A 26,796-nucleotide genomic window follows, 5' to 3' on the forward strand; every position below is an offset into this window, starting at 1 on the left:
AGGGGTTTTGGAGAGAGGTCAAAACTTCATTCTGCCAAAGAACAGAGGCCAGCTCTGTCCTTTATACAACACAATGCCTAACCCATGTAAGCACTCAATAAACACTTGTCAAGATACTGAACTCACTTTATTGGAAGAGAGTGACTTGGCAGAGACTTGCTAATTCCAAGTAAATACAGGGTAAAGTCTAAAGAATCACACTGCTTCTATCAGACATTAAAACAAACAGAAACAGATAAAAGTACAAAATTATTCCATCCTAATAACATTCTGGGAGACCAGCCTCCTGTTTCTATTAAGCAAAGCTAAGCAGAAGCCTAAGGCAATTACCTTGAGACGCTTGCCAAACAAGGGGGGAGATATCCAACTCTGCTTTTATCTTGGTTTTGTTACAGGAAACTGCAAATTGCCCAGGAATGGAATGATTGAATGTGTGTTTAAAACCACAATAAATTGTTCATTAACATTTGAGATTGATCCAGATCTGGTTAAAGGCTGTAAAGCCTCTTACTTGGATTCATATCGAAATCAATATTTCGATTTACTTTAAAAGTTGAAATAATGGTTCCCACTTTTCTCAAAACCAAGAACTCTTAAATTCCCTTTCCCTCTGCGGAAAGATTTTGTCTGGGATACTATATTTATCAAGTAAATAATTAATCAATTTTCCCATGAGACAATCAGTGTTTCTGCAGCCAGCCCAAAACAAAGTTGTCAGCCATACAGCCTTATCTTATGTAGAGTAGCAGTCTTTTCAGGCTTTCCTAAATAATTGTATTAGCTTTCAAGTCCCTGTTGCAGCCTCCAGAATCTCACTTCTCAAAACTGGAGCCATGAATCCCAGTGGCTTCCAGTGAGTGTGCAAGGGTGGAGACCTGAAGCTGCAGTGTAAACACAGTGCACCGTTCAGGAGCATCAGTTTCACTCTGGAGAAATGCATTACAGACCAGACTTTTAGACTGAAATGCATTACCAACCTGCATGTTAAGGTAAAACTCTTCTGGACGAGGGTTCTTGGACTCCTTGATAAGAGGCCAGACGAGAAATACAGGGAAGGCTTTATTGGGGCCTCTGATGTAGCAGGGAGAGCGAGAACAAGTAGCAGGTTCCCTTGCTCGCTCCCCGAGGTGAGGTGAGCTGGTTCCTTCTGTTGCAGAAAAACCGATCCCATGAGAAACCGAGCACCACGCTCGGAGAGTTGGAGAACTCAGGTTTACTGAGCCGGCAGACCCAGACGAGCTAACGCTCCAAAATTCTGGGCCCCTTTTCAGGGGAGTCTTCTCCTTATATAGGTTAAAACATACAGCTATAATTGGTACAAACTGATTGGCTACAAATTTCTATAGGTCATGGGCAGTTACAGAGCCCGGGAGTTGTCATGGTTACATGCGTGGTAGGGGGTCCTAACAGAAACTTGTAGGAGCCGGACATTCCATTCCTATCAGGACTAAGGTCGAAATATGCATTCTCATATTGGTTGCAGGTTGAAGTTAATGGTCACTTAACAAGTCTATGTGCAAAGAGTCTCAAACAAAGGCTTGAGGTGGGTGCCTGAGAGCGAGACATTATTCCCTTATCTGATCACTCTAGTAATTCATTTTACTGTTTAACTGAGAGTGGTGAGCAGGCCTTTACAAGATAGAGGAGGGTACGAGTATGGAAATTTCAATTTCCTCATCACTTACACAGGGTGAGGGTAGGGGAGGGTCCAGGGGTCCAGGAGGAGGGGTGGCTTAGGTGGTTTGCCCACCCCTGTGGTGGTTCTGTGTGCAGGGATCGTAGGCAGGATCTGCTTTTGCTCCCAGCTCCTCAGAAGTGGCAATTGGGTGGGTTTTTTTTTTTTTTTTTGGTCTTTTTGTACCTTGTTGCCCATAATTTGCCCCAAATGTGCATGCAGTTATTTTTCGTCCCTTATAGTTTCTTTGTATCTGTTGCTCCAGGGGACGTGCAGCAAAGGATCCCAGGTCCCAGGTCCCAGCCTGTCTCAAAACACTTTAAAGAACTTATAGGGCTGCTTGCATTTTTCCCCCAGATCCCTGGGGTTAGGTATTAACCTCTAAGAAGCTGTGTCCCTGCGGGGAGGGGTTGAAGGACCCCAGCTTGGAGGCTAAAATGTGTTTGGAAAATACTATGATAAGTGCTTGGGGTTGAAGGTTATCTCCTACCCACCGAAGCCAGTGGTTGACTGGAGGGCTGGCTTTGCCCTGCCCTGTGGAGGAGCTAGAGAGTGGGGAGAGGGGAGAGCAACTCTTGGGAAACCCCTCTGACCCTTGAGTAACAGCTGTTCAACCCGTGACTGCCTGGCTGGTGGTTTCTTGTATGTTTGTTTGTTTGCTTGTTGTGGGGTCGTTCTGAAACACTGAAGTGGAGACTGCCAATATGGGGCCCGGGGAGGTGGGGAGGCAGCATCAAGGTCGTGAGGACCCACAGGGCCATGAGAAGGTCAGCTCCCAAGGACACAGAGAGTGTAGGGGGAGTAAGGACATCTACTGACCCCGCAGTTGCAGGGCAGAATAGAAGTTTAGGTGATTTTATCTTGTCTCACCTCAAGGGCAATTCTGGGTTGCTCATATTTTCAAATAAACCTTAAATATTAATTTAGAATACACTTTCTAAACACTTCATCTTCTCAAGGCTTTTTTTCTCTTTCAGTGATGATTATTTCCCCCCCCAGTTTTAGTTGTAAATGAAAAGGCAGGAATGCCATTGTAGCCCTGAAAGTGTATTATATTTTAATAAGAAATCAAACGGACCTCCTGACAGAGTATATAAAAAAAAAACAGATAGGGAATGCAGTTTGGGCACTGAGATGTCCTGAGGTCTGAGGCAGGAAGAGCCCTAGGTTCTAGGCATCCTGGGTCCTCGTGTACCAGTGTCTCCTAGAAGGACTGCTCTCCTGGGTAGGAGACCCAGGAGCCCAGACCTTCACCAGGATTCCCCGTGCAGGCCCCTTGGAGGTCTAGAGAGGCCTAGGCAACTTTTCTTTTTTTCAGGCTTCTCACATATTAAAAAGATATGCCATGTTGCTGCAAATGGCAGTATTTCATTCTTCTTTATGGCTGAGTAATATTCCATTATATGTATGTACCACATCTTCTTTATCCATTCATCTGTTGATGGACATTTAGGAAAGCAGCAACATGGATGGACCTAGAGATTATCATACTAAGTGAAGTAAATCAGAGAAAGACAAATATCATATGGTATCACTTATATGTGGGATCTTAAAAAATGATACAAATGAACTTATTTACGAAACAGAAACAGACTCACAGACTTAGAAAACAAACTTATGGTTACCAAAGGGGAAAGGTCGGGGGGAAGGGATAAATTAGGATTTTGGGATTAACATATACACACTACTATATATAAAATAGATAATCACCAAGGACCTACTGTATAGCACAGGGAACTCTACTCAGTATTCTGTAATAACATAAATGGGAAAAGAATCTGAAAAAGAATAGATACATGTATATTTATAACTGAATCACTTAGCTGTACACCTGAAACTAACACAACTTTGTAAATCAACTGTATTTCAATATAAAATAAAAATTTTTTTAAAAAGAGCACTGCATCTCCTCACATCCCTTTAGGAACAAGACAAGCTATAAATAAATGAGGAGATGAGCATGCAGATTGATAAAGCAGTGTATTCATGTGAATGCTTTTTTTCTGCAGCACCTGGTCAATATTTGCAATGAAGACATACGTGTTCATATTTTACCTCCACAAACCAAATACTTTCACATCAAGTATGTGAAGAAGGTAAGTGTCCCTGGGTGGCCTGTTCACCGTCAGGGGTGGCTTTCCGTGTTGCAGGTCTTCCTGGGACAGCATGTAATGCGTTGTCCCGGAGGTCCTGCTCTTGTGGGCTCTGGGGCTCGTCCCAACAAGAGGCCCCTTGTCTTCTAGGAGCACTGCCTGGTCCCTGGCTTGTCCCTCACGGTCACCGTTACATTTTCTCCAGATGAGTGGCGATACTACTATGATTGCATCCGCGTTCACGCGAAGGCAAGTTCCTTAAAATCAGGTTTTTCTGAGGTGGGGGTGGTATCAAAACTTACATCTTGAAGGGAAGAAGAGAGACGGAATGACAGCCCCATGCTTGAGCAGCCGGTATGAGTGGTTTGAGGGTCCCGGCTGGGGAAGCCTCAGTGTGCCAAGCGCTGGTGCAGAGCCAGAGACACTGCTTGCTGCGGGTTCCCACCTGCCCTGGCCTAAAAACCGCATTTATTGGCTTGGCTGAAAAGTTCATTCGTGTTTTCATGTAACATCTTAAGACCGAAAACCCAAACGAACTTTTTGGCCAACCAGTATCTTGTGGTGCTGGGAGCTGAGGAAGGCTTTTCAAATAACTTAAACATCCTCCTTTAAGAGCCAGGTGAGAAAATCAGCAACAACCCTGAGCTGTGATTATAAACACAGGGGATTGGCAGCGAATGTCCTCCGAGGCAGCCCTGGGGGTCTGCAGGGAGGTTGGGGCCTGTGTGGCCTGACCCCAGAGGGCTGTGCTGTGTGAGTCCTCGCGAGCTTTTTCCAGGTCACCTGATTTGTCCTCAGCCGCCAGCCTCCAGCTCCACATGCAACCAGTTCTTCCCTCAAAACTGGCACCTCCATGCCCCCTCTGCTCTGGGTTCCACGCCCAGGCCTTACAAGTTGAGAAGGCTTAAGGTTAAGGAAATTTAACTTTTCAAAACTAAAGTAGAAAAGTATGCTTCAGTAACAAGTGAATTTCAATTTATTTTTTATTTTTTTTTTAAAGCAAATAACTTTATTTCTATCATTCCTTTTTAAAGAACCAAGGAAATATAGAAAATATAAAAAAAATACAAACAGCTGCAATTCAGGGGGTAAACAAAGGACTGACATAGCCCTTAAATGTGACAGCCTCCAGAGCGAGCGTCTGCCTGGCAGCAGCATGGGGCTCTGTGGGAAGGGCAGGCTCCTCTGCCAGGGAGTCAGAGTCCCCAGGGGGTGGGACCCGGGAATCTGCCTTTTTAAAACGAGCTTTCCCACTAATATTCCATTTGCAAGCTCTCACCCTAATACCCAAGGGGACTTGGTAAAAAGAGGTAGGAAAAAAACCAAAAATGAAACCAGAATATTGCTTTCAGAAGGAGTATTCTGTACCAAGAACAGAAGTCCCTAGGACAGGCATTGCATAGAGGGCCAGGGCCCTACTTCACAGCAATGCTAGTAGTACCTTGTACTTGTGTGGTACTTTAAAATTTTTAAGGCCACCATCTGCTTTAAGTCTCAAAAATACCTTTAAAGAAAGGCGGAATTATCCCTAATTGAAAGCAAAGGAAGAAATGAGCTATGGAGAGGTCAGAGGTCTTACTCAAGGTCGTGCACTGTGCAGGTCTGGAAGCAGGCCTCTGCGCCTCTGGCCGGTCCAGGGCTTACTGCACAGCGCCGTCTGGAGCAGCTGAGTCCGTGCTGGTTTCTGTCTCAGGCCACTCAAGATTGTGTTTCCCTATAATTTTCTGAAATAGAAACAGATTACTCTTTTCATCTCTACATGAAAGCATCATTAGCTTTCCTGGATAATATTGAATATCATTTCAATAAAATATACTAAAAATGTTCTACACTTTATAGCTAAGAAAACTCAATATTTCAACTGTTATATTTAAGCATTCAGGTTTTTTTAAGGAAATATTTTCCCTTTTTTCTTTTTTTCTGGAAATATTTTAAAAGGTCTATAAATTCATCTTTGAAAATTATAGTCCTAAGCGTGGTAAACTTGACTTTTTTCCCGTTAATTTTAGGGAGATGAGACTTTGCTTGTTCCCATCCATGCCTATCCTGTCATGAACACACTGGACTTTCCCTCATTTATAAATCTATCAAATGTTCTACTTGGTGAAAGGTAAGTTATCAAAACGAATTACCAAAATGTCATGAGATGTGAAAAGTTAAGAGAGACTCACATAGATAAAAACTTAGATTTCTCATCTTCCTAGGAAAGTTTTCCTTCTAGCTGAGTTAGACTGGACTTGTAGTTGCAAAGCCAAGAAAAAAAAAAAAACAAAGGAAAACAAACAAACCAACCTAACCAAATCAAAATATCATAAGCAAGAAAGGAATTTATTGGGTCATCAATCTGAAAGGTGCAAGATGGACCTTCCGATGTGACTGAGTCTCAGGGTTTAACAAAGGTTGCGGGAACCTGACCCTCCCCATATCTTGGTTTTGTTGCCCTGTGCAGGCTTCTTTCTCAACAGGCTTCCCTTCACGGGGCAAGACAGCAGCCAGGAGGTCCAAAAACTATTGGCAACAGGGTGGTTGGAGGGGCTGCAGGGTTGGGAGTATTTGTGTAGGAGTCCCAGGATTGAATCTTATTGGACCAGCTTGCATCTCATGCCCATATACGAGCCAGGTTCTGTTTTGGATGGAATGGCTGCAAGGAAGGCACAGAGAGTGGACAGTCAGTATAGAAGCAAATCTCAATCCTCCCTCCTTGTTGGGAAAGTAGTTGATGACTCTAGTTTTGCTTTAAGATGTGTCCTGTTTTTCCAGTAAATATTTGTTAAATACCTACTACCAGGCACAGTGCTATCTGTCCCTAGGGACATAAAGAAGGTGGCTATTGAGCTCTTAGATACTGAGATAAAATGGCCATGCCAGTTATTAAAATCTTGTTAAATATTGAAATATTTCCGTACTGGTTGGGAAATGCATACTGTCCTGAGCCCCCGTGCCTCCCTCCCAGCTGCTTGGCCCCTCTTCTGCCGCCCCTCACTGCCAATGACTCTGTAACTAAGTTGTTAATACCCAGCAGTCTTATGGGGGGGAACCTGCAGGGCCTGGCTCCAGCCCTGTATCCATGCTAGTTGTGTACTACCCGTAAAGTCCTGCTTAGGTCATATTTTGAATATCACCTATGGAAAAAAGATGAATAGACAAAAGTTCTCATTCTGAAGGTCTTAAAGTTTAATGGGGACAGAACCATGTCATTGATTAATTATATCACTTGCTAAGCATTATAACTGAGGTACACATAGAGTCCTGTGTAGGCCCAGAAAAGGGAGCACAGGTTGGAGAGATGCAAAAAGTCCTCACACATAAGGGGAAGACATCCGGTTATCCTAGGAGGTCACCATGGGATGGGCTGTGAGGATGGCAGTTCAGGCAGGGAAACAGCATGTACAAAAGCGTGGTGGCAGCAAAAAGTGTGGACTACATCTTGCAGGTGATACATCTACCCAGTAGCTGGCAGATACTAGATGTCTCTTGATTTAGGGCCAGACGGCAAAGACCGTGGGCTTCAGCCTGTGTGTGGGGGTGAAAGCAAGTTCAAGTGCCTGCAGGCAGCGCTGAGCAGGGGATACAAGTTGCTAATGACCAGGTAGTAGAGGTAGAGAGGGGGCAACTGAAGCTTTTCGGTGGTGGTGAGGGGACCAGGGTGTATGAGCTTCAGGGCTCTTGAGTGAAACGCACCATCTAGATCTGGAACAATTGCCTTGGTTCAGCTGACGTGAGACGCTGCCCCCCCATCCCCCAACCCCTGCCCAGTGGCTTCCCATGAGCTTCTGACGCACCATCTCTCTTTACTTATTTTTTAAAACAACTCTTTAAGAATTGTCAATAAATAATACCTACAAAAGAATATATAACGTGCAGTTTAAAGAACGAAAATAAAGTAAACATTGATTTCAAGACATTAAGACATAAAGCATTACCAGTAACTTTACAACCACTATTCTGAATTTCATGACAATCATATTTCTTTGATTTTGATGGTTTCAACACGTACGTGGTCGCCCCTAAATAACACATGGTTTAGCTCTGCCAGTGTTTGATCTTTGTATAAATGGAATCATACTGTATGTCAGTTCTTTTTTAATTAATTATTTATTTATTTTTATATGTATTTGGCTGTGCCGGGTCTTAGTTGAGACGTGAACTCTTAGTTGCCGCATGCAGGATCCAGTTCCCTGACCAGGTCTGGAACGTGGGCCCCCTGCATTGGGAGCGTGGAATCTTAGCCGCTGGACTACCAGGGAAGTCCCTGTATGTCAGTTCTTCTGTAAATTGCTTTTTTCATTCAACATTATGTTTTTGTGGTCGAGCTGTGTTAACACAAAGCCGTAGTTCACTGCTGTGGGGGCCATTGTGTGGATTTACCCCAGTTTTTAAAATCTGCTCTACTGTTAACGGACCTATGGATTATTGCCAGTATTTCTTTTTTCTTTTTTCTTTTTTTTTTTTTGCTGTGACCAGCACCACTGTTGTATATCCTTGTGCATGGCCTGGGGTGCATGTTCCAGAGTTTTCCAGGTTATACACCTAGAAGTGGAATTGCAGGTCCACTCAGCTTCAGTGTCACTATTTAATGCCAAATTGTTTTCCAGAATGGGTGTACCCATCACACACTCACACGAGGCACATGAGAATTCCTGTTTCTCCTGCATCATTGACCACGATGGGTTTCATCAGACTTTTACATTTTGGGTGACGTATATTCTTGGCCCCTTGTTCTTCTTTTCTCTATTTTTCCCAAAATGTTCTGGCAGAACTCTTTCCCACCCCTCATCAACCCTGTCTTCACTGGGCCCTTCTCAGCACTAAGTGGTCTGCATAGGGACCCCAGGGGCCAACAGCAGTGAATCCTTTCTGGCAGGACCCACTCACTCCATGCATTTTGACATCAAACATAGCTATTTCCTTTAAATGGGTGAATAAGCAATTTTTAACCAAAATTGAAGTGGCAGGAAACAACTAGTTCAAGTCTTCCTTTCTCCCTCCCTTGCTCCCTTCCTCCCATCCTTCCTTCTTTCCTTCCTCTCTCTCCCTCCCTCTCCCTCTCCATCTTTTTCTTCCTTTCCCTCCACAAATCACTCCTTGTTCAGACCGTAAGCCAGGCTGTGGAGCACTGGTCCACAGGCAGGAGGAAGTGATGCAGACAGCAGCCTTGGTTTTTAACACACAAATCTGCCCACTTCCCTGGAGGCTGTTTTATACATCATGCCCTTCATTTGTAATCAGAATGAAAATTTCAGCTAAACAGTTTCTAAAACAATTACTGTGATATTTTTTAAAATCTTTCAAGAGATAAGCAAGCTACTTTGTTTTTGCAAACCTTCGGGCAGCCAGCAGTGCCTTCCCAAGACTTGATGCACTTGACTTAATGGCTTTTCCCCGGCTCTTAACTACGCAGACTGCCTGCGCCACATTCAATCCACAGTGTCTGGTAGCAGCCCGGGGTCGATGGGTGAGTATTTGAAAGGGTTTTCATCTGAAATGTCCTCTGTTAATCTGAGGCTGCCTTGGGGGTTGAAGGTATTATTTGGGTAGGTTCTTTATTTAACATTCATTCATTCATTCAACAAACCTTTATTGAATGCCTGCAATATTTCAGGCACAGTGGTAGATACTGAGGGTGCAAAGGTGATTAAGCCCTCATCTTATGATTAAATAGACAATTCTTTATTTTTATTTCTTTTATTGAAGTATAGTTGATGTATAATGTGTTAATTTCTGCTTTACAGCAAAATGACTCATATATATATACACATATATACATATATATACACATTCTTTTTCATATTCTTTTCCATTGTGGTTTATCACAGGATGTTGAATATAGTTCCCTGTGCTCTACAGTAGGACCTTGTTGTTTATCCATTCTATATATAATAGTTTGCATCTGCTAATCCTAAACTCCCAATCCTTCCCTCCCCTCACCTCCCTCCCCCTCAGCAGCCATAAGTGTGTTCTCTGTGTCTGTGAATCTGTTTCTGTTTTGTAGATAAGTTCATTTGTGCCATATTTTAGATTCCATGTATAAGTAATAGCATATGGCATTTGTCTTTCTCTTTCTGACTTATTTTACTTAGTATGATAATCTCTAGGTTCATCCATGTTGCTGCAAATGGCATTATTTCATTATTTCTTATGGCTGAGTAATATCCCATTGTATATATGTACCACATCTTCTTTATCCATTCATCTGTTGATGGACATTTAGGTTGTTTCCATGTCTGCTATTGTGAATAGTGCTGCTCTGAACATAGTGGTGAATGTGTCTTATTGAATTAGAGTTTTGTCCAGATATATGCCCAGGAGTGGGACCGCTGGGTCATATGGTAGTTCTATTTTTAGTTTTTTGAGGAACTTCCATACTGTTCTCCATAGTGACTGCACCAATTTACTTTCCCAGCAACAGTGTAGGAGGGTTCCCTTTTCTCACACCCTCTCCAGAATTTGTTATTTGTAGAGCTTTTTTTTAAAATAAATTTATATATTTATTTAACTTATTGCCTGAGTTGGGTCTTCTTTGCTGCCCGCGGGCTTTCTCTAGTTGTGGCAAACCGGGGGGCTACTCTTAGTTGTGGTGTGCGGGCTTCTCATTGTGGTAGCTTCTCTCATTATAGAGCACGGGCTCTAGGTACGTGGACTTCATTAGGTGCAGCACACGGGTTTGGTAGTTATGGCTCGTGGGCTCTAGAGCGCAGGCTCAGTAGTTGTGGTGCACAGGCTTAGCTGTTCCACGGCATGTGGGATCTTCCCAGACCAGAGATCAAACCCGTGTCCCTTGCATTGGCAGGTGGATTCTTAACCACTGCGCCACCTGGAAAGTCCCTATTTGTAGAGTTTCTGATGATGGTCATTCTGACCAGTGTGAGGTGATACCTTAGTGTAGTTTTGATTTGCATTTCTCTAATAATTAGTGACGTTGAGCATCTTTTCATGTGCCTATTGGCCATCTGTGTGTCTTCTTTGCAGAAATGTCTGTTTAGGTTTTCTGCCCATTTTTTGATTGGGTTGTTTGCTTTTTTGTTGTAGAGTTGTATGAACTGTTTGTTAAATGGACAATTCTAATTTCTAATTCAGTGTGTTCTGAGGAAGGACACGTAACCCAGCTCAGTGTGAAGTGAGCTGGGGGCAGGTAGGGTAGGGGGTCTCAGACAAGCTGGAAGAGAACGTGCCTGCCCTGAGCTTTTGAAGGACGACTAGAAATCAGGCAGTGGAAGGGAGTGGAGCAGGAGGGAAGAGGGTGTTCAGGCAGTGTGGAGGCTTGGGCACAGGCAGAGATGCGGAGGGCACAGCACACATGGGCTGGTCTGAAATGTTCGTGAGCCTGGACCTGGGTTATCAGAGCTTTGGCAGGGGAGGCAAGAAGAGGGCTGAGTGAGAAGGGCCTCAGAGCCTTCGCAGGGAAATGTGAATTTCACTGAGGCCACCACTGAACGATGGAAGTGGAGAAATGCACGGCTGTGTGTACCTTGTAGAAATCTCACTCCAGCGGCCTGTGCAGAGAACCCGAGGGGGCATGGCCAGCACTGCTGGGGAGACCCAGGCACGACACAGGACGGACCTGGAACACCTCAAAAGCAGGCACCGATTGCAAATATTTAAATGTAGTAGTGGGGCCTTAACGTCCTTGGAAGCAGAAACAAGGATTCATCGGACACGACTTACTAAGGCATAACCCATAAAGGAGTGCAGGATGGCGATGGGGGTGCCCAGCCCCTCAGCCAAGGGCACTTCTCTGGAGAAGGTCAAGGGGAGAGTCCTCAGCCCCAGCCCTCCCAGAGCCGGGCAGTAGGACCACCAGCTGGTGAGGGAGAGGGCCCGCAGCATCACCACAGATCCACAGCAGGTGGGTGGGCCCTCAGGTCACACCTGTCCACCCTCTGTCCGGCTTCCTCGTGCTCTGGAATCGTCCTTCTGATTCCGTGCACGGTTGAGCTGATGTGAGCTGCTACCTGGTGGAGGTGACAGTCTCCCGGTGGACGGTGTCATGATGGAGAGTGTGGGGCTGATCTCGCCCCTCGGTCCATCTCTGGGCTGCCTTCCCTCCCCAGGACAGGGGGCTTTTCAGTGTCACCGTGCACAGTTCAAGGGTTATTTATTGTTTTAGCTGGCATAACACTTGGATAGTTGCTGCATTATTTATGTAGATTTTTCTCTTTAACATTACGTGGCAATGTACACTATTCTGATACATGCAGTACATAAAATAAGATTCTTTAGAACAGTTATACACAAGACATGTGATACTGAATTTATGCATTAGATCCCAGGACATAATTAATTGGAGAAAAAAAGTTGGACTAGGCATTTTGGCTAAAGGAACCAGAAGTTATGTAACACAGAGTAAAACACACATCTGGTTTGAAGGGCAACTGCAGCATGGGCAGATGCTAAATATTGTCTGTGATAAAATACTCTTCCCACAAGGGCAGACTTGTTGCAGCCACTTCTGGGTGTGTAAGAAGCAGCGTGGGGACTTCCCTGGTGGCACAGTGGTTAAGAATCCACCTGCCAATGCAGGCAACACAGGTTGAATCCCTAGGCCGGGAAGATCCCACATACCGTGGAGCAACTAAGCCTGAGCACCACAACTACTGAGCCCGCACACTCTAGAGCCTGCAAGTCACAACTACTGAGCCCATGTGCCACAAGTACTGAAGCCCACGCGCCTAGAGCCCATACTCCACAACCAGAGAAGCCACTGCAATGAGAAGCCTGCACACCACAACGAAGAGTAGCCCCCCGCTCGCCCCAACTAGAGAAAGCCCATGTGCAGCAACAAAGACCCAACTTAGCCAAAAAATAAATAAATAAAATTAAAAAAAAAAAAAAAGAAGCAGCAGCAGCGTGAGCTTGAGTCTCATCACTCACCTGGGAGCCCATCGGGCGTCGCCCTCAGGATTGAATTGCAGTCCAGCTCCTGGTGTTTCTCTCTCTCAGCCCACAGCCCCCACCCCCACGTGCACACGAATGCCCTCCGCTCCGTCACTTCTTCAGGGGTTGCTTGTGAGGTCCAGCTGCAGGACTGGAAACAGTGCCCCTGCAGGTGCTGCCTCTCTGCGCGTGTCCCAGCTGCTCAGCAGCTTCTGCATACAACCTCACCCTCTGTCCCCCTACCCACCCCACCCAGAGGGCCAGCACCCCTTCCAGCTGCACCGTCCACCTGTCACTGTGTCTTACAAGGTGGGCGCCTGGCTGCGGACTGCTGTGCCTCTGGCCCGTTTTGCTCCCCTCCCAGCCCCTCACCCTCCGTCTTTCCCTTTGTAGCTCCTTGTGGGGAGTAAAGCCCAGGATGGTTCTCTGAGGAATTTTTAGATTATTGGGGAGAGTGGGGAGCGTCCCACCAATCTTCCCATCTTGTCTGCTGGCTTGACAGTTTATCCCTCAGCTTGTCATCCATCCGTCCCTTCTGAATTTGTGGCTCTAATTTCATTAAACTGATGACCTGCTCCATTTGGTCCACATGGTGGGAGCCCATGTGAGTTATTTTTTGTAAACATTTCAGGCTTGTGGTTGCCGTAGGGGAGGGTTGGATTGGCGTTTGGAATTAGCAGAAGCAAAAAAGATATAAATATTGTTTATCTATTTATAGAATAGATTAACAATAAGTGCCTACTATATAGCACAGGGAACTATATCCAATCTCCTGGGGTAAACCATCATGGAAAAGAATACGAAAAAGAATGTGTATGTATAACTGAGTCCCTTTGCTGTACCACAGAAACTAACACAACATTGTAAATCAACTATACTTCAATAAAACAAATTTTAAAATTTCAGTTAGTTGCTAACATTTAAACATCAGATTTCACATGAAAATTTAGATTTCCACTTTTTGTTAAAAAAAAAAAAAAAGAAGAAGAAGAAGATCCAGCAGTACTAGGCACATGATCCTGCATGAGCACAATCAGATCAGCAGGGATGGCCTGGAAGCTGGCCCTGCAGAGGGCAGTGCCTTTGCCAGGCCGCCACAGTACCCACCGCCCCATTACCTCTCACTGTTGCCTGCCTGGCCTGTGAGGACCCTCAATAAAGAAACTGAAAAGGAGACAAGGCAGTGCCGTGTCGTGTTTAACAGCATAGACCCCTAAGGCTCTGAAACCGTTCTGTCTAGATTCCAATTCAGGCTCTGCTTCGTGATGGCTACGCGACCCTCAAAGTGACAACCACCGTCATGGTCATCACCAAAGAGACTTTCGCTCGAAGGTTCACAGATGAGGCCCAGACAGTTTGCCTCACCCTTTAATAAATGTAGACAGCGTACAGAGAGATTGCCATGAGAGACTTGGGGTGGGAAGGCTGGCGGCCAAGGTGAAGGTGGGCTTCCAATGCTCAGTGACTGGGCTGACTGCGGGGGCGGGGGGGGGTGTGAGGTCCCCATAATGGCCAGTCAGGACCCGTGCATGAGCTGGGGAAGATGGCCGGGTGGGCCGTGATGAGATGAGGGTGCAGCTCTGCGTCTGGGATGAAGAGCTTCTTTCTCTTGGCACTTATACATATATACATGTATATATATACACATAATATGTGTGTGTGTATATATATACATATAACATATAATGTGTATATATATAGTTTTCTTTTTTTTTAATTGGAGTATAGTTGACTTATTGTGTTAGTTTCTGCTGTACAGCAAAGTGAATCAGTTATACATATATCCATTCCTTTTTAGATTCTTTTCCCATATAGGCCATTACAGAGTATTGAGTATCGTTCTCCATGCTATACAGTAGGTCCTTATTAGTTACCTACTTTATATATAGTAGTGTGTATTCCAGTGGCATTTATATGTTTAAATGTCAGCGTAAAGCAACTCTTTCTATAGCTAAAGAAAAATATACTGTACCTTATGGGGAAGGACAAGAGTGATGGGAGAACATAAAATTAGCAGAAGGTAGATTCAGAAGGTTATGTGTTCTCTTTGTATATAGAATCGATTTAGACCAGACTGCCAGAAGTGGTAAGATTTGCATTTAATAAATCACTAAGTTTGCTCTCTTACATTGAGGTTGCTTCTGGGGAGTAGCAGGTGTGATCTGGGTTGCGCCTCTCTGTGGACTGAGGGGCACCTCAGAACATTTTCCACAAGGTCATGAGGTGGGCTTGTGTATATTCATCAACTGCATTCTCATTGGCTGGATTTGATGGTTGTAAATTTTCCGTACTGAGATAAAATCCCATGTGGACATTTGCCAACTACCTATAAACAACTTTGGTGGTTTAAAATCTGGTCAAAGGTATTTTGACAGATTCTGTAAATAACAAAAAGTAGCATTCTGTTTTCTGTCTAACATCTGTAAATCAAACACCGTGGGGTGCAGAGGCCTTTCAGCTCTCTTTCCCCTCTGTAGGTTGAAACTGTGCTTTATAACTGGGTAAACCTAACCATCACTTCATATCTTAGAGAGTATTGTAGATCAGTACCATTCCACCTGTCCTATACACACAAGTAAATGAGAACATGCGTATGTTAGGCACTGAAATGTTATATCTCTCCGTTCCCGTGCTTATAGAAAGATTCAGGCTAAATCATCGTGCTCTGCAGTTTCGCCGGCAGTGCCTTTCTCATACCGAATAACGGGCTGCAATCTGGAGCAAATCCAGTCAGATGACCTATTGTCCTCTCCACGTGGCATCACCCAACCCTCCTGGCACCAAGCTGACTCCATTGACCAGTTGGTTGGAGCGCTGCAGACAAGCTTACCTGAAAGTCCCCAGGGTCCTCTCCTGGGTGTCCCTTCACTGCCCCGCTTTCTGCTCTGGCCCTGGTCCCACGGGCGAGGCAGCCACGAGGCTCTCACAGCAGGTGCAGCCTCTCAGGGCTGCGGGTGCTCCGTGGGCCAAGGGCCACATTAACTGCACTCACGGGAAGGGTCCTCTGCTGCTCCAGCCCAAAGCCAGGGTATTTTCGTCTCTGGAACTTTCGCATCATAAGTTTAAGAATTTACCACAGGATGCTCTCCCTTAGGCAGTGAACCTCGTGGCTCATTTAGAATGTGAGGGAGTAACCAAGGTCAGAAAAGGATGCCAGAGTAAAACCCGGTTCTCTCTCTGTCCCCGGGGGTTGAAAGCGTCTGGGCCCCAGGAGAGTGTGCATTCCTAACCCAGCCCTGAGAGGGAAAGGCCCCAGCACAGACGACAGCCAGTCCTGGCCCACACCGTGCCAACGAAGAGCCTCTACCTGAGGGCCCCGAGAATCAGCTGTAACTGCTTTAGAATGAAGACTGTACAGTTGTTCTTCTGAAGGATTTTTGAAGCCCTATCTACTCAAAGAGAATAAATTCACATTTTTCAGCTCATCAAGGGAGATATGCTCCTTATTCATACTAGTCTCATTTTATGCGTCCCAGACTCAAAGCTGATCGGAAGCAGCATTTTACGGAATCATTCTGACAAGGGTGACTTGGGCTCATCGACACACCTGTTCTTTACTTCAGCCCCTACTGGGGTGTGTGGCGCCATAATGAACTTTTATTTCAAAATTGCTTTGAAATTGATGTTCAGGTAAAACAATCACTGTCACTAACAACAGACTGAATTTTTGCTCTATGAAAAATTCCCCCATATTTTGTATTTAAAATTGCTTTGATATAATATCCCTTTGCTGACCTAGTATCAGTCTAGTTCCTCATCTTGACCCAGTCTCTTTTCATGAATTTTAGCAAGCATAGAAAACCACCCAACGCCTGAGCCATAGAGATCCATGTGTGTACTGAAAGGGCATACGTGCTTGCCCCTCCCATCTAGCAGAAGTGGCTGCCAAGCTGAGACAGTCCACAAAGGGAACTCTTTCTTCTTTTTTTAATTGTTACTTTTATAGTAATGAACAATTTAAACCAATTTTTATTAAAACCTCGTATACTTCTCATTTACATATTTTTTCAAGCTCTTTATTGTAGTATAACTGCTTTACAATGTTGTGCCAGTTTCTGCTGTACAACAAAGTGAATCGGCTGTATTTAAACATATGTCCCCTCCCTCCTGTGACTCCTCCCAACCCTCCCTATCCCAGCTCTCTAAGTCATCACCCATCATCGAGTTGATCTCCCTGTGTTATGCAGCAGCTTCCCACTAGCTATCTATTTTACATTTGGTAGTGTATATATGTCAATGCTACTCTCTCACTTTGTCCCAGCTTCCCCTTCGCCCCCTCCCAACCCATGTCCTCAAGTCCATCTGCATCTTTATTCCTGCCCTGTCACTGGGTTCATCAGTACCATTTTTTTAGACTCCATGTGTATGTGTTAGCATACAGTATTTGTTTTTCTCTTTCTGGCTTACTTCACTCTGTATGACAGACTCTAGGTCCGTCCACTTGACTGCAAATAACTCAATTGCGTTACAGCTGAGTAATATTCCATTGTATACATGTGCCACATCTTCTTTATCCATTCATCTGTTGATGGGCATTTAGGTTGCTTCCATGTCCTGGCTATTATAAATAGTGCTGCAATGAACATTGTGGTTCATGTTTTTGGTTGTTTTCTCAGGGTATATGCCCAGTAGTGGGATTGCTGGGTCATATGGTAGTTCTATTTTTAGTTTTTTAAGGAACCTCCATACTATTTTCCATAGTGACTGTACCAACTTACATTCCCACCAAGAGTACAGGAGGGTTCCAACAAAGGGAACTTTCAATGGAAGACCTAAATTAGTTTTTTGTTTGTTTGTTTTTCTCACGAAATGTCTAAGACTTTTGACTCCTGGAGAAAGCCATCGAAAAGCTGAAAAACTGAAATTTGGGAAAGCAGTATTGACCTTATTAGAGCCTAGCTTAAAAATTGTAATATTGTACTCTGCTTTTCTGCCTTAGATTTTGTGCTTTTTTTTTTTTTTTTTTTTGGCCATGCTGCAAGGCTTCAGGAATAATAATTCCCCAACCAGGGATCAAACCCTGGCCCCCTGCAGTGGAAGCTTGGAGTCCTAACCACTGGACCACCAGGGAATTCCCAGATTTTGTGCAAATTTGATTTGAAAAATCACCCAGTTTGTTTGCGTGGCACTAAGGGTTGGAGCAGCACAATGGGTGACCGACCAGCTTAGGAATGTGTGTATCAGAGCAGTGATGGAAGGTGGAGTATTTTTCTTATTTAGGGTCTTCTAGTCTTTGTATAAATTCTTGGAATAATTTGTTAAATTTAACAGCATATACGTTTTGTGGCTTATGTGACTACCAACCTAGTATCATGGGCTAAGCAGTAAGAAACTTTAAAATATTGTTATGAAAAGTATTCATGGATCAGCTCCCAGTTCTAGTATGTAATGTAGGGAGTTTCAGCGTCTACCCAAAGCACAGTCCTGGGGAACTTCCCTTGCGGTTCAGTGATTAAGACTCCGAGCTTCCAATGCAGGTTCCATCCCTGGTCAGGGAACTAAGATCCCACAGGCCACACGGCCAAAATTAAAAACAAAACAACAACAACAAGAAAAACATACTAAAGCACACTCCTGGAAGAAGCAAAGGCAAAAGTTGTGGGTGGTTTTCGGTCCTGGAGAGACACCCTAAGTCAAAAGTGTTTTCTGGGCTCTCTCCCTTCTTGCTTGGTTTCCACAGCTGCCAGACCTCACACCAGACTCTGTACAAGCAGCTGCACTTGGGCACTGCTGCTGCTCTGCCATGCCCAGCGTCGCACGATTATGATACCTAGAAGCGTGCACTTGGGCTCACACACACACACGTACACGTGGATGCTTGTAACATGGTTTCTAGAATGGGATTTTTTTTTTTTTTTGGCTGTGCCACCCAGCGTGTGGGATCTTAGTTCCCTGACCAGGGATCAAACCTGGGCCCCCGGCAGTGAAAACCCCAAGTCCTAAGCACTGGACCGCCAGGGAAGTCCCTAGAATGTCATCATTTAATGCTCGTCAAAATATTTTGAGTAACTAGCAACCAGTCAACTGAACTGTAACTTTTTTCTTAAATAGTTCCTTTCTCTGAAATATGCCCCAAATTTCTCACTCAGAACTCGTGTAGACTGCAATTTCAAAATCAAAAGTATTTGAATTTGCACTGCTTTGCTTTAAAAATTCATCTCTTATTCCACTGCGAAGTGAGTTTTTTGTCCTAATAATGGCTGGTGGCGAGCGGCAGGGGCCGTGAGCTGCACCGGTGCCCTGCCAGCACCACAGGCCGTTCAGCTCTGCGGGAGTGTGGGCTGACAGCGGCAGCCTGTGCCTCCTAGCGCCTCGCTCCTGAAAGAGGAAGAGGTGCCAGTAGTTCTGAGCGTTCCCTCCTCTCTTCTCCCAGTAAATGCTGTGCTTCCATGCATTCAACAGAAAATGAAATCGGTCTGCGGGAGCATTTTCATCTCCCTCCCCATCACAGTTCAGCTGCTTCCTTTCCCTTTAATGTGATTTTCTTCCTGTCCTCAGGTCTCTTTGTCCCGTGGTCTCCCTGTCCCCAGGTCTCCCTGTCCTCTGGCCTCCCTGTCCCCTGGTCTTTCTGTCCCCAGGTCTCCCTGTCCCCAGGTCTCCCTGTCACCTGATATCCCTGTCCCCTGGCCTCCCTGTCCCCAGGTCTCCCTGTCCCCTGATCTCCCTGTCCCCTGGTCTGCCTATCCCCTGGTCTCCTGTCCCCTGGTCTGCCTGTCCCCTGGTCTCCTGTCCCCTGACCTCCCTGTCCCCCTGTCCCCTGACCTCCCTGTCCCCAGGTCTCCTGTTCCCTGGTCTCCTGTCCCCTGACCTCCCTCTCCCCAGGTCTCCTTCCCCAGGTCTCCTTCTCCCCTGGTCTCCTGTCCCCTGATCTCCCTGTCCCCAGGCCTCCCTCCCCTGGTCTCCTGTCCCCTGATCTCCCTGTCCCCTGGTCTCCTGTCCTCTGGTCTCCCTGTCCCCTGGTCTCCGGCCACAGCTACCCCCACCCCCCGCCCTAACTCAGATGAGCAGCCCTGGATTTGTGGATGCTATTTTCTATAAAATGTATTATTTCTATTACTATTTTCATGTTTAAGTGAAGTTATCCTTTAATTTTTTTTTTATCCTTTAATTTTTAAAAGGCCTTTTGTACCGTGTGATTCCACTCAGTGCAGGTACTCAGAGTCATCACGTTTAGAGACAGAAAGCAGAAGGGTGGGTGCCAGGGGCTGGGGGAGGGGGAGGGCTGGTTATAGTTTAATGGGGACAGAGTTTCAGTTTTGCAAGATGATAAAAGTTCTGGAGATGGATGGTGGTGACGGTTGCACAGCAGTGTGAATGCACCTAATTCCACTAAACCCTTAGAAATGGGTGAAATGGTAAATTTTATGTTATGTACATTTTACCACAGTTTTAAAAGGTATTTATTTATTATTATTTTTAATATTTATTTATGTATTTCATTTTGGGCTGCATCGGGTCTTAGTTGTGGCACGTGGGATCTTTCGTTGTGGCGCACTGGCTTCTCTCTAGTTGTGACACGCAGGGTTTCTCTCTCTAATGTGGTGCACATGGGCTCTGTAGTTGTGGCGCACCGGCTTAGTTGTCCCACAGCATGTGGGATCTTAGTTCCTTGACCAGGGATCGAACCTGCGTGCCCTGCATTGGAAGGAAGATTCTTTACCACTGGACCACCAGGGAAGTCCCTAAAATGGTATTTAACAAATATGAATAAGGTACACACTGTCTCTGCAGATGACAGGCAACGTGTCATCTGGTTACCTCTAACTCTTCTGGAATTCAGTTCCCTTCCAACCCCCAGAGATATACCTAAACTTCCTTCACCAAGTATGCAGAGGGAACCTCATTTAATTCTGGTTGTTCCCCAGTGTTTTCAGCAGAACTCCACCTTTTCCTAAACTACTGGGTGAGGGTGAGGGTGAGGTTTTACCAGTAGGGAGAACTAAGTAGGGTTGGGGAAGGAATTGAAGTAAAGGCAAGCAAGGAGCTTGAAGGCCAGGCCAGCAAGAGAAAAAACATCAAACCTCCCTGACTCTTTGATTCTTTATCTGCCTTTGCCTCTAATATGGGTCTAAGCCCAGTCTAAAATGAGGGCGGTGTTTAATTCTGTGAGGGTGAGGAAAGTAGTTAGATGCCTGTTGCTTGACCATTTCTTTATGTAAATTTGTGTTTGTCTTTATCTGACTGTAGCATTAAGGATCACGGGTCCACTATGCTTCTGGTTTGAGGCCCCAGTCCCAGTGAGATTAATTGTGTCTTTGGAAATAAGATAAGCAGCCTATGAAAGTTCACAAGAACATACATCATCTAAGATAAAAGGGCGTACTTTGAGGTTTTTTTGTTTTGGGGGTTTTTTTCTTCACTTTCAAAATGTAAGATTTTTATTTCCAAGTTTGGGGGGGGCGGGGGGGAGGACTCAAATGTCATCTAGGAACTTAATTTCATTGCTTATTCTCCTTGCCTTTCTATCCCTAGTCCCTCACACCCATTTTGGCTCATATATTTTTTCATATGTAACTTCTGGGAAAAACTATAACTGTAGTTTTTATATTCCAAGTCCAGTTTTCAGTTTCAGCACCTAAATCTTATTTTGATGCTCACTTTTAGTAAGCTTTCTAGATAATAAAAATTTTACTTTAAAGGTTCAAATTATTGGAGCTTAGTACATTCAATTTCACTATTTATGTGTCTTTTTTGTCAACTCAGGGTTCTTTTCAATTTAAAAGGGCATACTTTGAAACGTGAAACATAATTTACTCTCCACTCTGTGTTTTTTTTAAATTGTGGCGCATTTGTTTGGGGGTTTGGGGGTCTGGCTTATCTGGCAACTAATGATTATGTCTGATTTCTTTCTGTTTTTATTGGTCACATTCTGAACCCAGCAATTTACATCTCAAGCTTAAAGGAAAATAACTGGCCAGTCCCCAGATTTCCCCCTTTCTCTCTACCTGCATGCCAGGACTTGAGGGGAGATTGGTAACATTTGAGAAAAGGTCTTGGGACTTTATAAGCCTTTGTTGCTGATGGTCTAATTAAAGGGCATGCCTTTCAAAAAGCTCAACAAATAAAACACAGAGGGATTGGGTTTTTTTTTTTTTAACTTTTTATTTGTTTATTTTTTACAATAAACTGCATATATTTAGAGTGTACAATTTGGTATCCCAGTCTCCCAATTCATTCCCCCCCCAACCCTCCCTGCTTTCCCCTTTGGTGTCCATGTTTGTTCTCTACATCTATGTCTCTATTTCTGCCTTGCAAACCAGTTGATTTGTACCATTTTTCTATATTCTGCATATATGTGTTAATATATTATATTTGTTTTTCTCTTTCTGACTCACTTTACTCTGTATGACAGTCTCTAGGTCCATCCATGTCTCTACAAATGCCCAGTTTCATTGCTTTTTACAGCTGAGTAATATTCCATTGTATGTATGTACATCTTCTTTATCCATTCATCTGTTGATGGACATTTAGGTTGCTTCCATGTCCTGGCTATTGTAAATAGTGCTGCAATGAACAATGGAGTGCATGTGTCTTTTTGAATTATGGTGTTCTCTGGGTATATGCCCAGCAGTGGGATTGCTGGGTCATATGGTAGTTCTATTTTTAGTTTTTTAAGGAACCTCCATACTATTTTCCATAGTGACTGTACCAACTTACATTCCCACTAGCAATGTAAGAGCGTTCCTTTTTCTCCACACCCTCTCCAGCATTTACTGTTTGTAGGTTTTCTGATGATGCCCATTCCAGTTGGTGTGAGGTGATACCTCATTTGAGTTTTGATTTGCATTTCTCTAACAACTAGTGATGTTGAACAGCTTTTCATGTGCTTCTTGGCCATCCGTATGTCTTCTTTGGAGAAATGCCTATTTAGGTCTTCTGCCCATTTTTTGATTGGGTTGAGAGGGATTAGTTTTAAAGAGAAAGCGCATGAGGAAGAAGATGGCAATGCGAACGACGAGATGTTGTTAGCTCTTCGTTGCTATTAGAAACCGAGGAGAGGGATATAGTATCGCAGTTCAGGGTTCTGGGGTCCTGGCTTTAATTTCCACCTCATCACTTATTCACTGTGTGTCCTTGGACGGCCCCACAGGTCAGTTTATTTATCCATGAAATGTGCATAGTATAGTACTCACCTCACAGGGTTGGTAAGAGGATTAGCTGAGGCACAAGCACAGTGACCAGGACATATGAAGGGCTACTACCAAAAAAAAGAAAAAAGACATAAATATTGCCAAATTAACATTCCAGCTAGAACTGGGGTAAGGTAATCATTAGCTAAAGGAGAAATGAGGTGAGGAAGAGAGACTGCTGTTTGGGTTTGTTTTTTCCATACTGCTGTGTAGCAAACCACCCTACAAGTAGTAGCTTAAAGTAATAGCAGTCGTTTGTTTTGCTCCTGGATCTACAGTTTGAACACAGCTAGATGTAGAAGGCTGCTCTGCTTCGTGCAGAGTCAGCTGGGGCTGCTCAGCTAGGGGCTGAGAGATCCACTTTCCGAGATGATCCACTCACACCACTTTCTGGGCTGAGCTGGGCAGAGGGCAGGGAGCCTCGGTTCTCTCCATGTGGGTCTTTCCACAGGCAGCTTGGGCTCCCTGCCAACGTGGCAACAAGGTGAATATCTAGGAGGAGCGGGAGATGCCAGTTTCCCAGGCGTGGCCTTTAGAAAGCAGTACTGCATCATTTCCACTGTGCTCTTATAGCTGCGTGGTCAGAAAGCCCAGATTTTGGGGAAGGAAACCTCTCAGTAGAAGAAATGTAGACTTTTTCGTTGTTGTTTGTTTTTTTTAATTTATTTATTTATTTATTTATTTGGCTACACTGGGTCTTAGTTGCCACATGCAGGCTCTTAGTTGCGTGGGATCTAGTTCCCTGACCATGGATTGAACCCAGGCCCCCTGCATTGGGAGCATGGCGTCTTACCCACTGCACCACCATGTAAGTCCCAATAGATGTGTTTGTTTTGTTTTTGTTTGTTTGTTTTAAAGATTTATTTTATTGTTTATTTATTTATTTATTATTTTTGGCTGCTTTGGGTCTTCGTTGCTGTGCACAGGCTTTCTCTAGTTGTAGCAGATGGGGGCTACTCTTCACTGCGGTGCATGCATTTCTCATTGTGGTGGCTTCTCTTGCTGCGGAACACGGGCTCTAGGCGTGCGGGCTTCAGTAGTTGTGGCACATGGGCTTAGTTGCTCCAAGACATGAGGGATCTTCCTGGACCAGGGCTCGAACCCATGTCCCCTGCATTGGCAGGTGGATTCTTAACACTGCACCACCAGGGAAGCCCCCCAGTAAATGTGTTTTTAAACTGCCACAATGTGTAGTCCCAAAGCTTGCTCAGATTCGATTTTCTCATGAGTCTTCTGTACATGTGGGAGGGAATGGATGTCACACAAACATCATTGCTGTCCACATGTTCTGATCTATAAATGATTCCTGTGTCAGTGAGTTGTTGACAAAGGAAAAGTCCTGCTAAATTGACATGTTATAGTCTACATTATAGTTTAAATTATACATGTCTCTGTGGGAAGGCTTCCCTTTGTCTTGATGATATTTCTCTCAAATTTGTACACATGTAATAGCTAATGATTAATTCATTGTGCCGTCTGAATCCAGCGTCTTGTAATAAGTTAGTATTTGTCTTGCTTATTATTGTTACCAAACCAAACTTGGGTGCGCTCGCCCATGTGCAGCAAAGCCAGTCTACTGACACCAGGTCATGGAAAAGGCAAGTGCAGCGTTTATTGCAGGGTCAAGCAAGGAGTCCTGGCAGGAGGTGCTTAAAAGGCCTGAACTCCTTGAAAGCTTTCAGGGAAAGTTTTTTAAAGACAGGGTGAGGGAGGAGGGTTGTGGGGTGTGTGATCAGCTGGCGGACAGTCTTCTGATGGGTTGGTGATGAGGTCATCGGGAGTCAGCATCGACTACCTTCTGGCTTCAACGGGTCTGGAGTCTACGTGGGCAGCATGCAGTTAACGTCTTCCACCTGGTGGGGATTTCAGTGTCTGCAGAACAGCTCAAAGTATGTGGCTCAGAATATTACCTGCAGCCCTTGAGGAGGAACTAAAGCTCCTTAGCTTTGTTTAATGGCTAAACTATTATTATTTTGTCTTGCTTGACGGTTTTCCTTTCTTTCTGCGTTTTCTCACTTCTCTGATTAAATTTACTCTTTGGAATTCAGGAAAGGCCTGGGAGGCTACAGTTTCTCTACAGAGAGGAGGCAGGCGGAGGACGCCGAAGGGAGTCTGTTGCAGGAATCCCCCATTGGGTCCTACTCAGTTACATTATCAGTTAACCTTCCTTCTCCACAAAGGAGTCCAGCACTGTTTATGGCAAGATGGCTCACTCATTCCACTCTCTAAACAGTGAGATTTTAATTAGGGAAGACATTTGATTTTATGTTATCTACAGTAAGTTCACAAGATCAGTCATTCTCTCAAGAAATCCTTGTTTATTCCTGAGACAAACACAATGTTAGATTTTAGGGTACATGATAAAAATAACATCAGAGGAAAGTAAAAACAAATGTTATATAATTTACTAGAAATTAATGTAGTGTCCAGCCCTCTACTAGCATTTATTTAGAGAAGGGACGAGAAAGAAATGTAAGCTTATATTGTTATTTTATAATATTTACTTTCTGTGAGGCAAATTTATACTCTTTTCTTCTAATAAGCACAGTTTGTACATGATCATAATTTGTCTGGTATTTAAAAGGTTTAGGTTGGATTTTATCAAAAATAAGGAATAATTCTTTTAAAGTACTTAATGAATTTTTATACATAACCTTAGCATATTCAATTAAATGTTTAGATAATAAAGTAGCAGGGATAAAAGTTGTCATTACCTACAAAAGTACTAACTTCTGTCTGCTTTAATATTTTAATTGGCTGCTTTTTATAAGTTATAGAACTCTTAATTCAGGCTCCTATTTGCATCTGAAGAGTAATAGGCATAAGATATGTATATTTATTCACGTTTCTTCACTGCAGAACTGTTTTAATTGTGTTTAGCAATGGGAATTCAGTTGAGAATTTTTAAGTTCCCCCCAGAATTTCACAGGATTCTGTTTCTTCACATATGGAAAACTTCTAAAACAACTGAACTTCATATTTGCCAAAATTGCTCTTGACCCAAGTTAACCTAGACTGCCCTCGATTTGTGATGAAGGAAGCCAGCCACACTGATTTGACATCCGTAATAGGAACTGCAGCAGCGAAAGCAAAGGCCAGTGCTTCCACTGAATTTGCATTCCTTGCACTGCAATGTCTCTTTCTGAATCGAGGCACTTGGAGTTTTGTGCCCTTAAGGAACTGTTTGTTTTTCCAACTGATTAATGCATCAGAAACTTGGCTTCATGTAATCATCATTAAACAAATACTCTGACACCTTTTCTATGGGAATTATCAGAGCTCTGAAATTAGCTGCGGAGTGGGCTTATATAAAAAGCCCTAGCAGTTTTTGTTTGTTTGTTTTAGCTCAGGAAAATGCAAACATTCAGCTTTTAGCAGGTGAACCCTCAGCAGCTGCTGGGGCCGCTCTGAGCAGACCCCTGGGGGTACTGACTGGAGGGCCACACAGCCCAGGTAGCCTGGGAGTCACTGGCCTAATCTTCAGGGACCAGGTTTGGGCAGTTTCATGCTTCACGTTGAGTATTACCCAGAGCTCCTTACATCTTGAGAGGCATGAGTTTGTAATGTTACTTTTATCTACCCAGTGCTGTAAAGTACCTGATGCTCAGTGGGGCCTGAGTGTCTGTTAGGTTGAATTGCCTGGAAAATGTAATGACTTTTATATACGCTGTATTTCAGAATTAGAAAGCATTTCAGAGTGTTAAGATGGATGAACTTCTAGTAGAGCCTGATTTAGGACAGAATCTATGAGTCCTAAAAAAAAAACAAAAAACAAAACCTATGAAGTATTCATCTCACTGTTGGCTGAAGTGATTACTCTACATAATGGCTCTTCTAGAATTTACATCAATGGATGTAGTTGACAAAATGAATATCTAGAATTTCCAAATTAATAAGAGAATGGAACAACCCAGTAGAAAAATGGGCGAAGAATATGCACAGGCAATTCATAGGAGAGGAAACCCAAGTGCGTGCACATGAGTAGAAACTCAACTTCAAAGAAGTGAAAATGAAAATAAAATGA

At 44.1% G+C, this 26,796-nt stretch overlaps 1 protein-coding gene across 1 annotated transcript in view; it reads left to right on the top strand.

Moving 5' to 3' along the window:
* CFAP221 (cilia and flagella associated protein 221) overlaps positions 1-26,796 on the top strand; it is a 79,997-nt gene that overhangs the window by 8,240 nt on the left and 44,961 nt on the right. The window contains exons 4-6 of the mRNA XM_057746146.1: positions 3,685-3,771; positions 3,919-4,021; positions 5,782-5,878. Coding sequence (XP_057602129.1) covers positions 3,685-3,771; positions 3,919-4,021; positions 5,782-5,878 — 287 coding nt within the window. The remainder of the gene's footprint in view (positions 1-3,684; positions 3,772-3,918; positions 4,022-5,781; positions 5,879-26,796) is intronic.

This window comes from Hippopotamus amphibius, chromosome 8 (genome assembly GCF_030028045.1).
Source record: "Hippopotamus amphibius kiboko isolate mHipAmp2 chromosome 8, mHipAmp2.hap2, whole genome shotgun sequence".
Lineage (NCBI taxonomy): Eukaryota > Metazoa > Chordata > Mammalia > Artiodactyla > Hippopotamidae > Hippopotamus > Hippopotamus amphibius.